This window comes from Leuresthes tenuis, unplaced genomic scaffold, assembly GCF_036924035.1.
Source record: "Leuresthes tenuis unplaced genomic scaffold, fLeuTen1.0.hap1 SCAF_3, whole genome shotgun sequence".
Lineage (NCBI taxonomy): Eukaryota > Metazoa > Chordata > Actinopteri > Atheriniformes > Atherinopsidae > Leuresthes > Leuresthes tenuis.
The window spans coordinates 14,855,243-14,868,715 of record NW_027325357.1 but is presented as its reverse complement, the minus strand read 5'-3'; the positions used below and the strand labels follow the sequence as shown (position 1 = coordinate 14,868,715).

The 13,473-nt window shown below is 39.0% G+C and overlaps 1 protein-coding gene across 1 annotated transcript in view; it reads left to right on the top strand.

Moving 5' to 3' along the window:
- sema3fa (sema domain, immunoglobulin domain (Ig), short basic domain, secreted, (semaphorin) 3Fa) overlaps positions 1-13,473 on the top strand; it is a 48,312-nt gene that overhangs the window by 19,804 nt on the left and 15,035 nt on the right. Inside the window, exons 2-5 of the mRNA XM_072382000.1 lie at positions 7,900-8,060; positions 8,140-8,202; positions 10,827-10,946; positions 12,684-12,773. Of these exons, the coding sequence (XP_072238101.1) occupies positions 7,900-8,060; positions 8,140-8,202; positions 10,827-10,946; positions 12,684-12,773 (434 nt within the window). The remainder of the gene's footprint in view (positions 1-7,899; positions 8,061-8,139; positions 8,203-10,826; positions 10,947-12,683; positions 12,774-13,473) is intronic.

The following is a 13,473-nucleotide window of genomic DNA, read 5'->3' as shown; positions in this document are numbered from 1 at the left end:
CAGGATAAAGCTGTAACCAAAATAATGAACCAAACAATGAATTTCATGTCCCTAAAAAACAGAGATGAGTGCTGTAGAGGAGAGAAGAGCAGAACTGCGAAAGGATCTCCTGAACAGCAGGTCGTTAAAAGTGTGAGAGCAGAACATGAATCTTTTTTTTTTATGTTTCTTGGCAGGAAGCATGAGGTTTTGTTCCTGTGAATGTTGGAAAGTTCACTTGGCGATACAGTTTTGTATATAAAGATGATTCTAAAGTTAAATTTAATCTCAAATATTTCTGGGCTATTCCTCCTGATTATTTTCATTATTGAATATCCATCAGTTTTATTTTTCGATTCATTGGGTAAATGTCACAATAAAGTAAAAACTACTCACATTGATTGTCTGAAACCCTGTAAGAAACATTCAAATATTTCAGTTTGGTATCATAGTCTATTAGTTCTCAGAAACTAAAACAATTTCTCTTTTAAAAAGGCAAGAGTAACTGTTATATGCAATCTTTTTTTTTCTCTTTTTTTTTTGCTAATTCACTTGTCTATTATTCTTTTTAGCTTTTTCTTTGAGCTGTAGTCCTCCATCTCTCCCCACTCCTCAAACATACCACCCTAGTATCATCATGACCACCCAGCTTTCTTAAGTGTAAGGAGGAGGCCATGATGAGCTTTCACCTCAGACCTCTCATGTCCTTTAACCTTTCACCTGCAGCCCTGCAAAGCAGTTGAGGGCAGCTGTCTATGGCAGTATTTGCACAGAGAAAAGCCAGTGTCCTGTGCTCGGACCAACCTCATGCTTTTGTTTCAGTTTGTGTTGAATATTTAAAGGTATATCCAAGAGATGGCTAGCTTTCTCTAAATTTTGCAATTAGGTGTTTGTTTCTATCCTAAGAATTGGGAAACTCCAAAGGCGATCGATTATTGCAGCAAGCCTATAGAATTGCTTTTGAAAGGTATGTCAAACATTTTGCAATGTCTCGTGTGTGTGTGTGTGTGTGTGTAATCCCCTTGTTTCCCTTTCCAAAAAGTACATGAAGCTATACCATACCATAAATTTATTAAAAGCTAGTTTCGTAAAGCAGAGACAGAGAATAGAGAAACTAAATGACCTTTGCTGTCAGTTGTGCCAGAGATCTTCTTGTCCCTGGTGCTTTAATTAACCTTTTCTGTCATGTGAGACAGCAGAAATAGATTTGTTGTAATCTCTCATTTCCACTCAGGAAGTGAACTCACTACTTAAAACCAATCTCTCTCTCTGCTTTCGATCTGTGCAAAGGGAGATGGGTGTCTCTGATTTGACATGAGGATCAGAGAGCTCTGCTTTAATTTCTATGAATACACATGGACACACATAAACACAGTGTATCAGTGGCAGACAAGCGTGAAGAGCATCTGAGTGACAGCATCCGGAAGCTCTGAGATAAGACGCAATCTGGTGCCAATTATTTCTCCTCGACAGGCACAGGTAAGCAGCAATCAGCTTCACTGACATGTGTTCTGAGTCAATAGTCCTACCTCCATTGGGTGGTGAGAGGCTGATTATGAGGTGCTGAACTGAGGTAAATACAAAGACAAACAGTATGACAGGTTGAACTGATAAGGTTTGCCACTTCTGTTCAGACTCTGATATCCACAGTGACCTCTCCATCCCGTGTTCTAACAAAGATATACTGGCCTCAGACATTCAATATTGAACTTTGGAGCAGCTCTAAGTTACACACGGACACTTTAAATCCATGCACCTACCAAACAATGATGCATCAAAAGTTATTTTACTTAAGACATTTCCAGTTTGCTAATGTCTTCCAAATTGATTCATAAGACTGGGATGCCTTTGAGCATTCTGATCCACCAGCTCTCTGGCTGAGATTTACATAAAGGTCCTATGTAAGTAGTTTATTTCTAAAATTAAATTCTTACTAACTAGCTTGCCTTTAGTCTTATTTTTCTTTACCTGCAAGGTAGCCAATTCAGTCTTATACTACAGCTGGAGACTGTAGACATTGTTCTGCTCTTTTGCATTAGTCATTTTGGCATAGCAGCACATGAACCTGTTTTACTTCAAGTCATGGTTGGACTCGCCCTTAAGCTCTCAAAAGTTCTCTCTGAGTGAAGAACAAAGGCTACAGTTATTAGCTGCAGTCTAAAATGGAGGTACCCAAGAAGATGCCAAAGGTGAATCATTTAAAAACTTACTTTCAGTCACAGAAAAGTCAGTTGATGTAAAAACAGGCACTTGAACTTGATACTGCCGTCCATTTGAGGTTGCGTGTTTGTATTTCTAATTTTAACTGATTTTGTCTGGACTCGGATTTTGTATGGAGCCCCCAAGGGATGTCTTGGGAAGAATTTTAGCACCATGCCATGATTTGCTGTCACTAAGATTCAGAATTTGTTGCTTTTGCATTCACAATATTGGGAGATCTCTGTACCATAGGGCTATTATCAGGCATCAAGTATGAATATGTGTTTGATTTAATGTAATTTTAATCATGGGATGAATTATGATGATACTGATCATTCTTTTGTAGTCAAGCAAGGTGTCATATGCAGTAGAAGACACTTAATTCAGCTAACCAATCTCGCCAGGTAGGACAAATTAGTTTATATAGAAAAGAATAAAAGGAAAAGAAGTTCCAGGTTAAAAAATACCATCATTTTTTAAAAATAGTCTCATTCACTTGCTTGATTCCACTGCAATATTTTTATGATTAATTGGTAGCAGATATTATTATCCTAAAAGTGACATTTGGGAATGGCTACAATAGCAAATGACTTAATTTGCCCACCAACAACTCTAAAAGTTCAAGATAAAATTAAGTGTACTTAATTACCTCTATCTTCACCTTTAATTAAATTTAAATACAAGAAGCAGCTAGTTTGAGTCACTTTCTGCTTGGAAAAGTGCAACTTTGTTAAAGTTAAGTCGGAGATACCATGAGTTTGATGTTGTGCTAAGCTAAGATAAAGGTTGTCTTGCTGCACAACCTTAAGTAGTGAGTGTTGGGCTGATCTTTTATAATATAACTCTAATTCTCCAACAGAAAAAAAGAAACAGTGACATCACAAAAGTGGTCTGTTTCTTTAAAGTTTTAATGGCATTTCTATCAAGGAAAGCAAGTTTGACTGTTTGGATTTCAATGTTAGTCAAGCATTTCAATGTCTCAGACGTTTTCCAGACAGTCTCAATGAATTTAATTACTTGGGGACACATCCTTGCACACTTGACTGCAGACAAGCTTCAGCAAGGTGGGGCCACACCTATTCTTTAAGAAAGTGGGAACATGAGCAGTTTGGGGAATTCAGACAGCATGCCATGGATGCCTGGGCAGGTATGTGGGATTTTCTGCTGCCTGCTTCCTCAAACACCCACTTTGTTTCACTCAAAAGGCACTATTGGTAAGAAAGAGGCTAATCTTATAAAGGCATGAAAAGGAGTGGTAGCAGTGTCTGGGAGGTGCATCCTTCTTCATCTCCTTACAGATACAAAACAGGGGTCACTTTGAGGGTTTAACACAGCCTGGTAAAAAGCCTGGCTAAAGGGACCACATAGCTGCAAAACAGAGCAAAGAGTGACCACGATGCAGAGGGATCTCACCAGCAGGATTCAGTTTTTCCACCGATGTCATTCACATTCAAAGATATTTCAATAAACTAAATATAGTTTAGTCACATGGGAAGAAAAAGATGATTTTGCTCTGTCTGCATGTATGTCTGGTAGTGATTATTGAGATCTTGCTGGGAAACAGGGTGATATACACCAGATCCTGAAACTTATGCTCCATCATTGCTGAACTTACCGGCTAGTTGTAAATGCAGTCGTTTAAAGCTGTGTTAAGGTTGTGTTTTCTTTTGAAACCGTTTTCTTAGCCTTAGAGGGCGATTTCTGCTAATCCGCAACACACAGGAATGCTTTTATGAAGATCAATTTGCGCTGACAATAGATTATACACACTTTGAGGTGGACTGTTATCATACTTTCTTCCTTATCTCACCATGCTGCAAGCATATTTAAAAGAGGATGCGTTTTAGCCTGTCTCGTCCCACAAAGATTATTCATCAAGGATGCTAGCTCGCCATTTCAGTCACACAGATTTAAATAGCAGGATGAATGGAGTTAATAGACTATATGTTTTTGAGTGTGTTGTTCTATTTTAGCTGAACGGTTCATGTGGACATATAACATCAGCAACACATGTTACATGTATTCTTCATGAGTGTGTAAGTGGGAGGCAATCATGTGTAGTCCTCTTGCTGTTACATGCACTCTGTCTGTTCGGTCATGTTCCCCCTATCACGTCGCACACATTTCTGCTACAACTGAGTTAAATCTTGTTAAAGTATTGGAATGTGCTTTAAAAAAAAAGGAAAAAAAAGAAAAGTAATGTCTGATTAAGCATGTGCATGAATCAGTCACTTTACACAAGTTTACATAGTGGCCTGGTTTGGCATCTTAAATCCTTTTTAAGGAGTGTGCAGAACTCCATAAAAACGTGATTTGTTTTCTTCTTTACTATAATTTACTTCAAACATCTTCTTACGTTATCTGTCAACGGTCTCTCCTTGCAGTAAGTTTTGGAAAATTAGGCAATAAATCTGTGTTTTTAAAATGGTTGTTGGGTGAAGAAAATTTTTCCAAACCACAATTGGACATAATGTCTAGCTTGCAGATTTTTATTGATATCATATTTGTTTAATTTTGAAATGGTTCCATTTGTTTGTCAGTATAAAATGTGGTTTGCTTTAAACATGAAAGAAATTGGTCCAGTGATCTCGACTGGAAAACCATGAAAGAAAAAAAGCAGGCTGTCAGACACTTAAAGTTGGTTGCCCCTAATGCATAATATGTTGTGGCAAATGTTTACTTGAAATATGTTAGGTCATCTGTTAGTCTGCCTGTCAAGTCTTGTTTGTGGTGACCTAAGTGTTGGACTTGTGGCAGCCAGTCACAACCTGGAAATTCACATTTTGGTGCCCTTGAGTATAAATATGAGCTCACAGGTGATAAATATTGATCATTCACTGGTGAGAGCTGTCCCTGAAGCTCTTATATCGTTCAACCGCTGACTTGGTCAGAAAAGATTGCAGGCTGAAGGTGTGACTGAGGAGCAGTCGAAGATGAGGGAATATTTATAGAGAAAGAATGGTTCTTTACTGTTCAAATATTAGGGCTGAACGATTAATTGAATTTGCTATAAAAACGCGATGTGAAAAAATTTTGAAAAAATAAATTGCAAATTGTGGATGAAATCATTATGAAGCCTTAACTTTGACATTTGGCTGTCACGTCTCGTTTTTTTTTTTTTTGGAAGCAGAAGCGACAATATTTGGGGAAAGCACTATGAAGTTAGGAACTTATGAAGTCGTAATTCATGCTAAATTTACAATAGCTGTAGTAAGAATGGTTCTAGTCAAAACAGTGAAAAATAACAACATTTAGGTGCATTCTACACCTTACTTAATGATAATTTACACATAGTGCATTATCAATGAACTTGGACTATTTTAAATGCACTTTTATACCAGAAGTACAGTCTTTAAATGTGTATATTTAACATGGGTTCATCTGCTAAAAAATCCAGTTAAATCCTTTCCCTTTGCCAGTTGTATCATGTTCATCCTCAGTAGGGGCTGCATTGTATTCAGAACCAGTCTAGTAACCAACAAGCCTGCCAGCTGCTGCAATGAATCCTACAAGTTGGACAACAGTTTTTGTCAAGTAACACCTTGCTGAGATAATTTGGCTATTTTAATTTTCTTTTAGTGGACCACAGACATCTACACCCACAGAGCACCCCTGAGAGTGAGCTGCCAGCTTTTAGTCTCATCTCTTTTTGTCCACGAGTTGTTGCAGTCAGTTTCAGACCCTCCATATCAGACATAACAGTCCATCCACATGTGTTTCTGTAGAGATAAAGTAAGCTGGTCCAACTCAGTGAAAATTACCATGGAAACCTGAATCTTATGTTACTCTGATTGGATATGGAGCTGGTAAATATCTGTGACTACTGTATTTGATATCGGACTGAATACCAGTTAATGGAAACGTATTCTTTAGCACTGGCTTCACTTTTCAGACATGGAAGCTAAGTCCAATTTTCATATAGTCCAAGATCCAATAATCCCCCATTTATTTTCTCTAAGAAGCAATCAGTAATTAGCATTTTTTGTAGTGTTCTGAAAACAACTGTATGACACACCAAAGTTGCTGAGTAGTTGGTGCTTTCCAGACGTCATACAACATACAACAATAACTGGAATATGTTAAAATAACCTGCTGTCAAATAAATGTAGAAATTACTGATTTTACTGCTTCTTTTACTTTAAATGAGAAGCAGCAGGGAGAGACTGTTTCTTAATGCAGCTGTGATACGGCTGGAGGACTGAACCATGAGGCTGACATGAATAAAATCAAAATATAAACTGGAATTCAGGATTACCATCTGCAGTGTTTCCTGGAATCCCTCATGCAAACACACTAAAAACTGACCCCTCAGCAAGTAATCTTCTTAGAACTGAATTTTAGAAATTAAACCCTGATATGACCATATCACCACAATATAGTACAGTACAATAAAATATTTCTGTTTCCATGAGAGAGGGAAAAGATATTTAAGCATATGTTTTTGAATGTAAATTTTGAGAATTACAAGCATGACAGCCGTATCTATTTCTGTTTACTACCTGCTTGTCAGGGTGCTGCAGCATGACAGCAGCATTTCACAGTGTCTGAGGAAGCTCAGCAAAGCAGCAGCTGAGAGCTTTCTTGGAGAGGATTCATGACAGTACTTCAACATGTGCTATTCAGGTGCAGAGTTTCATGCTGCTTTTTTTTTTTTGCTGCCTGGAAGTAGGAAGACTTTCTGCCATCCCTGGTTAAGGAAAGTTAAGGAGTCTTTTTTTAAATTATTATTATCAGAGGCTGTCAGACTTGGCACCACAGAACACTAGGGGCATTTGTCTGGTCCCATTAAAGTGGAACTTGAACTGGTCCTTCATCGAGTCCTCAAGTTATCTCAACAAACGCAGCAGCATAAGTGCAGGCTCAGTTTTCTTAATCTCCACTTTCCCAAGAGAAGTTTGAAAGAGAGAAGGCAAAACAGAGTTTCTTTAACAGCTAAGCAGGTAGAAGGAAGACAGGGATAAAAGCTGCTTTCTATTCACTAGATCCCCACTTATCTCCCCTCACACCCCAACTGTAGCTTTAATTTACATTAACACACTGGTGATCTGCCCCGAGCAGTATGTGAACCACCTCAGAGAAGTTTATTTTAAAATCTTTAACCGTGATGTGAAGGAGGTCTGTGAACACTCGACATATATTCTCCTGTTGACTCAGAGAATTCAGAAGAAGAGATTAAAGCAAAGTCCTCTTCCTCACAGCTTAATAGCTTTGAAAAATAGCCCAGGGTCGGACTGGCAGGTCCTGGACATGATCAACAATCGGCCTTTTGTAAAGTAAGGCATGTCATGTGACTTCTTACACTTGTCATAACCGGTGACTAATATACTGATTGTTCATTGCTATTCAGGTCAGACTCAGTAGAGTCAATTAATGTCTTCTTTCTTTTGTCAAGCCTGTCATTAACCAGATGTAGTCTATCCATAACCCCATTAAAACAGGATGTTATTGGGGGGAGGAGAGGACCAAACAGTTCTACTAAATTAATTTAGAAGAGTCTGATGGAAGGATTTGGGATCATTAGCATACTGCCATGCCACGGACATTAATATACTCTATGTGTGTGTGCGCTAAAAAAATAGCAGCTTACACATCTTCTGTGACTGTGTCTAAGGTTTCTGTTTTCCAGTTTTATTGTGTGTCATTCTTCCAGTAATTACAGGCACAGTTTGGACAAAACCATTGATTTATTTTTATTTTTTGTCTTTCTGGTCCTTTTTATAGAGTTAAAGTCTACCGGCACCGCTCACCACTTCTCTTTTCTACTCAACTCAACCGACTATCGGATCCTTCGCATGGATGAGGACCACGACCGCATGTATGTGGGCAGCAAAGATTATATCCTTTCTTTGGACCTGCACGACATCAACAAAGAGCCGCTCATAGTAAGAAAGGTTCCACGTAAACGTTAAACTGGGAAAGCACAACACAAGTTTAACCATCTCGCTTATTTTTCCCCGTCAGATCCACTGGCCTGTCGCACCCCAGAGGAAGACTGAATGTATCTTGTCAGGGAAAGACACCAATGTGAGTAATCACCAACACAAACAAGAATTAAATTGTGTTAGTGCCTACTGAATGAATAATTATTCCTGGCTTTTCTTGGTTTCAATTTTTCAAATCTAAAGATGTGATCTAAACCGATCTGTAAGCGTGAAATTGAGATCTAGTAGATTGTATAGAAAAGTTCTGAAACTTTATAGACTAAACAATACAGGAAAGGCAATACAGGCTGTACTGCTGTAAGCTTTTTTTGAGATTTTGGGTAATTCTTTTGTCTCTTGATGGGCAGTTGCTGAACCTATTTCATGGATCCACGAATGGATTCCCTAAAAGTCTATTTAAAAGCAATATCAACACACTTATTTCTTACTTTTGCATTGATTTCCTCAATAAAAAGTCAGTGTTTAGGTCATAATAGCCTTTCTCCAGAAACATCTACCTTAAAATGACCCAGTGCTGGAATAAAACTACTAATCCCCTGAATTGATCGAAACATCAACCATTTGTTTTTATATATCACAACAACAGTGACAAGTGTGTGACAATTTACTTTTCTCTGTTTTGTTTCCCTAATTTGTCCTCTTACAGACTAGTGAAAAGAAAAATTTGGGTGCTTCAGGTCTTTGTTTTCTGCATTTTGTCTGCATTCATCATTTATAGCTAAAATGATCACCTATCCCTCTGCTGGAGAAAACAGTGTATATTTTATAGATTGCCTCTCTGTAACAGCTGATAAAAGCAAGGGTTTGGAGCTTCACATTTATACATTTTACACCACAATACCTCTGTGTAAAATTGAAAATGTCATTAAAAATGTTGGCGATGCTTTAAATGCGGTTCTGGAGGGTCAGTAAAGGACTTCTTAAACCTCCTACCAGTGTGCCACTTTCTATGAAGCTCTTATTTACTGTCTTTTACATAACTGATTGCTGATTGCGCACAGCTGTCACCAATTAAGCTCTTGGAGCGACTCAAAATGTCTAGTTGAGTCGTCTTCAGTGAGAGCTGGAAGCTTGTTGTCACCTTGTCGTTTCTCATACATATTAAACAGTAGATATTTATGTTTAATTATCTTTTAACAGAATCTTATTTTACCCTGTGTTGTCCAGACAAGCAGACAAAATTGAGCTGCCAGTGGTGACGACCAGCCCGTCTGAAGTGTTAATAGGATTCAGACGTTCAAACACAACCACCACCTGTGCAGCTCCCACAAGGAAGAGATAGAAACTCATCATTGAAATTCATACAAAAAACAGATCCATCTCTTTTGATTTAGTTCACGCATAGAACCACCCCGCGCTGAAACACATGCACAATTGTTTCATCCGAGATGCTTAGGGTGAGGGATGCAGAAGTTATGAACACTGTACGAGTGATGAGCCTCTGGCTAATAGCCCTGCTCTCTCCTGCTAGTAGGGAGCACATGCTGCTGTTTATCCAACTGGAATGTTCATTTATGCGTGTTTGGTGACCCGTGCTGCTCACGGCCTGCGGCTGCATTGTATTGGCCTCCGTATATATTCATGTGAGCATGTGTGAGCCTCTGTGTGTGTGTGTGTGAGTACGTGTGTGCATGTGCATTAGAGGTGGGTTTGAAATTTCATCACTGGAAGAAGAAATAGAATTGGCTACTGCAAGATATCTTGGCAATGGCTTCTCCTTACTGAATGACAGATGATGACAATTCAACAGCAATTCAGAGGGGACATCGTTTCAGGCAGGAGGTCAAAGGCAATCATCCCCGCCGTGTTCGCTGTGGGGGAGCACAACAGCTCGCTGAATAATACACACAGACCCACATGTGTAAACACACACACACAAAAACACATTCTCTGAAACCTCTGACTTGTGCATCTGTCGTGTTGCTAAGATCTGCCAAAATGGCTCATCCCCCTCATCTTGCATACAATTCTTTTTTTTTTTTTGTACTAGTACATCCTTTCTTTTTCACCAGCTGTCACCAAGAGAAAATATGATGGACAAATCCAAACAAATATCTTAATTTCTGTAGTTGGATGCGTGATTTGGTGGGATTTAGACCAAGAGGACAGACAGCTGGTCAGACACACAAAGAGTAGAAAGACCTCAAAGTGTAAAGCTGCTTTCACCAGCAACGCCTCTTTGTCTTCAGCGCTAAAAGGAAAAGATCATTGTTTAAACTTTGATCACTCAAAAAATGCTAAATGAAAAATCTAAATGTCTTAATCTGCTGGATACATTTTTTTCTTTTAATAAAACCAACATTTTCTTTCAGTCATCCTGTTTGGTCTAACCAAACATGTTTTCATTTGTCAAGTTTGAATTGTGTTTAACCCCAATCTCTGCAGCAAATGGTCTTCACGTCCCAGAGGCACCGCGATTCTTGGTTTCTGCCACAAACTTAAATGGTGTTTGGAAACATTTTCCCTCTAACAGTGTGGTCTGATGTGAAGCCTGGGCCAGGGAACTAAGCTGCAAAATGCGAGCGAGCTATATGAGAAAGTGGTAGATGTGATGGTTTTAAGCCAGGCAGAAGAGTTATTAACCAAACAATCTGGGGCATTATGTATTATGTAACCCTTATTATTCTATTGCTTCTTCATGAGTAGATTTTTTTTCTTTCAATTAGTGTACCTAATCCTGTTGCATTTTGTTTTGGTTTCCCTCAGGGGGAATGTGGAAACTTCATCCGTCTGATTGAGTCGTGGAACCGGACCCACCTGTATGTGTGTGGAACAGGCGCATACAACCCCATCTGCACATATGTGGACCGAGGACGCAGGTCACAGGTAACCAAAGACACAAGTAGGCATCCGTGGAGACATTCTGACCTTTACTTTCTAGTTCTTAAAGAACCATATCAGTCAATCAATCTCAAGTCAGAGAGTCCCCTTCTGTGCCTGCCCCTCAGTTTCATGCTCCATACCTCTCTTCCATCATTTTCTGCCTCTCAGCTTTCATTGATTCGCACAATTTCACTACCTCATGGCTCGTTCACTTCAGATTTCTATTATTATTTCAAAATTGTCATTGGTAAGATACCTAACTGGCACTGCTTAGAAATTATTTAGGCCCAATCTTCTTTTACACCTGGGAATAGCATGGTGACATGATATCTGTTGAAAATTCTCCTCCTCGGGGTCCCACCTCCCCACCTCACCTGTTTACATACAGCAGAGCCTGTGGCCTGTCTTTCTGTCTGTCTGGTTGAGAGCCCATGAAAGGCCATCATTACTGTTGAAGCCTCTCATCCATCACCAGCCTTGTAGCTTACCCCTCCCTCTGTCCCGTCCTCCATCCCTGACTTGCTGCATGGCCACGCAGAGCGACAGCAGCTGTCGGCTCAGTTATAGCAGACACACTTGCATTCACCACTCTGACTGTTTAGTCTCACTGTTCAAATGGAGGGTTCAGATTTCAATGTAAAGGCCAGTCTGCCTCTTGTCATTCAGCCTCTCCCCTGAGGTACAAATGTTGTGATACTTCACACTGTAAAGATTTTTCTCTGTAAGAGTAGATGTAAACATAAACCACCACAGAAATTCTTCCCCCTGTCACACAGCAGGTTTGAAATAGCTTTAGTCTGTGATTAATGCAAACTTCTTTACTTTATTTGCAGTAATTCTATGTGCCTTTTTGACATTGTGATGTCGTCATGAATGTTAAAAATTCAAAATGCATAGTTAAACAGTTCAGTTTCCAAATAAAGTCGGGATGCTGTGCAAAATGTAATTGCTGGGTGAACAAAATGATGAACAAGTATGCTATGCCATAAACCTAACTGAAAATAGAACAGAGGGACAACATCTAAAATGCTGAAACTGAGAAATAAGAAATATTCATCTTTCACATTTTTCAGAATGTATTTAAACTTAATGTCGCCACCAGTATATTTCAGAAATAATGGGGCAACAACATTCAGTAAGCATTTCTAAACTGAGGAGGCCAGCTGTCAGTTTTAAAGTGAAATGTTCTCCAGTCTGGCTTCATATAAGATTTGTTTAGGTCTTCTTACACAAAATTGCAGTCAGTTTTATTTTACACAATGTCCCAACTTTCTCGGAAATAAGCTTGTACCAGTTCTATGTGAAATTACATGTAGTCGTATCTGTTACTGTAATTATTTCTGCCTGAGTGCTGTACTCTTTATGTTATTTGACATGATTGTTTAATCTATTATTGTTTCATTTTCTTTTTCTGCTCTCTTTCTCAGTACTGCATGGTTTTTGCATGAAGTGTACAGCTGTGTTTGCATGAAACTGAGTCTAATCCAGTGTGGTTACAAAGTGATTGCAAACCACCCAGCAGGCTCTCTTCACTCCACCTTGACTTTCACATTGAACGTCTTTAATATTGGTGTTTCCATCTTTCAGAATTCCTCATCTTTGTTGAGTCTACATGAATTCTCCACTTACTTGTTTTCTTCTTCAGTTTACATCAAGGTCATCGTCAGTTGATTTTGCCTTTATCTGGGCTGTGGAATGTTGATAATGAGATGGCCCACTGTGCCATGTCTCTGTTTTTAGGGGTTCCACAACCTACAGGCAACTCAGTCTGGAGGGAGAACAAGTCGAGCAGCAGACTACACCACTACATCAGAGCCTTTGAAGGCACAGGTGGGCTGGAGGAGTTTTGTAGGGTTCGATGCCCACCTGGAGTACTTTTCCATGGTCATAGTTGGAAAAAATGGGAATAATGTTGCTGAAAAGAATACAATTTTTTTCATATCTTGGGTCAATAAGGCAGCTTGTTGACTTCCTGAGTTTCCAAACAACTATGTCAAAATGTTCACATGAATGAAGTATTTATGTGGAAAACAACCTTCCCTCATGTAGCACTCAACAAAAAAGAAGTCTATATTTTAATGCCATCTGTCTTTTAACTCCTGCTAAGTGTGATCTCACACAAACAAACACACAAATTGTGAAAGAATTAAACCCCTTTCACACTATTCATATTAGGCTGTAAATGTGGACACGCCAGCACTGCACATTGTTTTGTTTTTTTTACATTTTGAGTCTCAAACTTTACTGATTTATTCAAATGCTAATGTTTTCATGACCGCACCTATCTGAGTTATAATGTATCGAAAGGTAACTTCCAAGTACAGGTTATAACCATGGCTTTGACTTTAACTCTGCTCTGCCAAACATATTTCCTACCTCTCAGACATTACTGAAACATCAGTGTTGACACAGATGTTCAACATGTTCGCTTGCACTGTGGAAAAATGAAAAATTGTTAAGGCTACTAACATCAGAAGCATGGTGGATGAGTCTTGGACTGCTCCCTGCATTTTTCTCCACCAATCCATCT